Source organism: Hakea prostrata, chromosome 2, assembly GCF_041222555.1.
Source record: "Hakea prostrata isolate BN-2017 chromosome 2, UWA_Hpros_2, whole genome shotgun sequence".
Classification (NCBI taxonomy): Eukaryota; Viridiplantae; Streptophyta; class Magnoliopsida; order Proteales; family Proteaceae; genus Hakea; species Hakea prostrata.
In genome coordinates this window covers 53,409,264-53,413,128 of record NC_142601.1, presented here as the reverse complement: position 1 = coordinate 53,413,128, position 3,865 = coordinate 53,409,264, and the positions used below count along the sequence as shown (strand labels likewise).

The 3,865-nt window shown below is 39.4% G+C and overlaps 1 protein-coding gene and 1 pseudogene across 1 annotated transcript; one reads left to right on the top strand and one right to left on the bottom strand.

Moving 5' to 3' along the window:
* On the top strand, positions 1 to 1,153 carry LOC149024880 (uncharacterized; annotated as a pseudogene).
* A 1,251-nt stretch (positions 1,154 to 2,404) lies between these two features.
* LOC149024879 (putative aquaporin NIP-type) lies at positions 2,405 to 3,663 on the bottom strand. The gene is made up of 5 exons (XM_089143015.1): positions 3,541 to 3,663; positions 3,239 to 3,460; positions 2,903 to 3,100; positions 2,736 to 2,797; positions 2,405 to 2,615 (listed from the first exon to the last, which is right to left on the bottom strand). The coding sequence occupies exons 1-5, from the start codon at positions 3,661 to 3,663 to the stop codon at positions 2,405 to 2,407; spliced, it is 816 nt and encodes a 271-aa protein (XP_088999141.1).
* Positions 3,664 to 3,865: the final 202 nt, after the last annotated feature.

Sequence of the window (3,865 nt, the reverse complement as noted above, 5' to 3'; positions counted from 1 at the left end):
ATGAATTACAGGGAATTGCAAGGAGTGAGAATTGTAGAGGATGTAAAATTGATTATGTTTACCATTGCAGGGTTGCTCGGTTAGTAAGATCAACACCTCTTAGTGAAGAGGTTGTGGATTCGATCCTATATGATGGTATATTATGTAATATCCTACCCCTAATATATAAAAAACACCTATTCCAATAGAGAGGGGGGAAAAAAAAAGAGAGAGAGAGAGAATATAATCACGGTTATCTTACTTTCGGAGCTGAGGGAAAGTATAGAAATCCAGTAATTTGATGGCATATATATAACTGTCAATTACAAGCTGAATTAGCGTGTAAACGAAAATGAACTTTGAGCTTTCAATCCTGCTCGATCTTGGATTGCTATGCCTTTATCTTTATCCTTTGATTGCCTATTTGTATATAGTAATTAAAGAGGTATGAGTTACATTAACTTAGTGAATATTATAAAACAACTATGTTACAATGAAGGTCCGACAGGTCGGTTGGTGTCGCCGTGTCGATGGCTGGCGACACCACCTGTCGACTAAAGTCGCCATGTCGGATGAAACATGGGAACCAAATCCTAGTAGTAGCAGAGCAGAGCAGAGACAACTTCAAGAGTAGTAGTTGCAGTGGTAAAGAAACATAGGAACCAAATCCCAAGCAGAAGCAGAGACAAGGGAGGAAGAAAGGTTAAACACAAGATCCACAATGCCACCAAAGCTCTCTCTGTTCTCAAGAATTCCGCACCGTCATCTGAGCCTTCTGCACCAACAAGCATGTTAACCCCACCACTCCGAGCTCGTGCTTCTGTTCCTTTTTGTTGGGAAGAAGAACCAGGCAAGCCCCTTCACAAACGTTGCTGCCATAGTTACTGCTAGATGCTTGGAGCTCCCACCACGGCTGCAAATGGCGGATTCTTCTGCTTTCAATAGCAAATTGTTCAGCAGCAGCAACCGCAATCTCTCTCCGACTATTGTTCTTGATGGCCCCTATGTGGGTCATGGTCGCTGCTCCTCTTTCACTTCTTTCTCCTTTAGCAGAGACCCTCTTCCTCCTCCTCCTATAGAGTCCTTTCGCAGAGGAGAAAGCCTTGATGATACTGAAGGTAATGGGAATCTCCTCCAGCTTGGTTCCTTGGTTCATGGGCAGAGAAAAAGTTGAAAAAGTCGATGTCGGCGATATATCACTGACTTATGGTTCTGTCGGTGTCGCTGGGGGGTGTCGTGTAGCCCTCCAGCGACAGGTCGAAATATCGTCTCATGTCCGCGATATATTGCCAACACGAGGAACCATGGTTACAATTGAAAAAACATTACATGTATATACTTCAATAAAATATTCAATTTCCTTTCAAAACACATGTTAATCGATTGGCCGGATTTGTACATACCAATAACTTCAACCTTTTTGACAATTTTTTGGTCGTTTCTGGGAATTTTTATACATGTACAAATGTAGGTTTTCGAGTTCTCTTTTCAATTTATCTTTAATCATCCAATTCCAAACCATAACGAAGAAGTTATGGTCATTTAGTACTGCTAGTTCCCAAAAAAATAATCAACCGTAGTTGGTCCAAAGAGGAATTTGGTTCAACATATTTGGACAAGATTGAGAAAATTAAGTTGAATAAATAATCAGGATAAATAAGTGTGAACCGTAAAGAAAAATAACTAGTAAAATTTGGAAGATTGATCCATTCCCATGATAGACTTTTTTTTTTTGGAGGTTTGCTCATGATGCTATTCCAGTTCAACATCTTTCGTTTGATAGGAATGTAAGTCCTTCACCTATTTATATGTTTTGTGACACATATATTGGAAACCCCATCCATATGCTCTTCCATTATGTGTATGCCCAACAAGTTTGAAGATATAACCATTTTCGATGGGGTTAGTTTTAAGAAATGGTTTGATTTCCTAGATGTGCAGTTCAGCAATTCCAACCAATTGGAGTGGGTGATGGGTCAATAGCATTTCAAGTGTTGTTATTTGGGTAATTTGAAATATGTTACCAAAAAAAAAAAAATAAGCAAAATAGGTTTCTGTTTAATGGCATCTTGCCATCTCTTTCTCATGCTATGGTCTCTCTGAATAAACTTTTAGATGACATTTCAACTCATATATCTTTAAATGTTGTAAATACAGATCCCAGATGCACTTTCATTTATGTGACTGTAGAAATTAGGACTTTTCTGCTCGGGCAGAGAGGATCTGTGTTTCCATCCTTTTTCATTTGCACATTAATTAATTGAACAAAAGCTAAGATGACAAAAGTGAATGCAAAGACAAAATTGCCGATTAACTTGCTGTAAATGTTTTGCTAGGACTAGCTATACATGCCGCATTGCAATTCCGCCTAAATGGTGGATCCTAAGCTTAAAGGAACATAGAAGGAAAGATTTTTGGCCAAAAACTACTTTCTGGAGAAACTCTTGAGAAATGATTTACTGGATGCTATCTCTCGCAACGGTTTGTCTGTGAACCTTATTAGGTTATAGCATAGAGCTCCAAAAATGGTGCCCACAAGGGGTCCCACAATGTAAACCCATATCCCTTTGTAGTTGTGCATCACAATTGCTGGACCAAGACTTCTCGCTGGGTTCATCGATGCTCCAGACACCGGCCTGCAATTAAATTTCCATGCATGGGCAAGCATGCATGCCCAGATGGCTTTTTAGGTGACGAAGGGAGATAAAAAAAAAAACAAGAAGAAGAACAATAAGAAGAAGTTGATGAAGAATTACCCTGCAACAAGTACATTTAACAATATTGTCATTCCAACCGCAAGTCCAGCAAGTTCTCCAATCTGCAAATCAATGATAAGATTCAGAGTTCTCTTTTAACAATTTGAGAATTATTAAGAGAAATAAAATCCCAGTTGTATTAGCTAGGGTTGTGGGGAGTTGCTAACCGCTCTGGTATCTGTGGCAACGCCGGATATGACGAACATTAAAAGGAAGGAGATGATAATCTCAATCACTAGAGATTGAACATCAGAACCAGTAGGATTAGTACCGAAGAAATGCTGCGATTTGACGGGTAGAAGTACAATCAAGGTAACGCTTGCCAGCAGTGATCCTAATAGCTGTGCAAATATGTAAACGGGCACCTGAAAACGTATAAAAAACAGCTTCAATTCGACATCAAAAATAGATCCCATTTGTTTGGCTACCATCATTGAGCGTTCTTGCTCAAAGTGTTGCAGCAAAATGCAAACTTCCTAGTGAAGACAGGAAGAAGAGCCGACCTGAGTCCAGGGAAAGTGTTTGAAAATGGCAAAGGTGATTGTAACGGCGGGATTGAAATGTGCACCGGAGATGTGACCAACGGAATAAACCATGACCATGACTATTAGTCCCCAAACCACACAGATCCCAGGAAACGATACCATTCCATAGATCTTATTAACAGCCACCGATCCACATCCGGCGAATATCACATAGTAAGTCCCGATAACTTCTGCAATAAACTGAAAGCAAAATTCATCAATTTTTGACTATTCAGACAGAGCTGCTAAGGGGATATACACACATATATATATATGCCTACCTTTTGAATCAGAAGCACAGTTGCGCAAGATGAACCCGGATCAGTATTTTGTTTCTGGGTCACAGCTTTAGATTGCTTTCCTCCTTCAACATCGTAATTATCTTCTTCAATACGATCGGCCATTTTTATGAGTTGTTGTTCCAAATATGATAGACAACTAGATACAAAGACACCTATAGATATATCTCTGACACCCTCTCTTTCACTTTCTGCGTCTTTGTGAAAGGTTGGGTGGAGATGTGAGAGAAGCAGAACGGTTGGTATTTCTAGTGGATATTTGTTTTTTTTTTTTTTTTTTTCAGATAAAGAAAACAAGATTGGATGA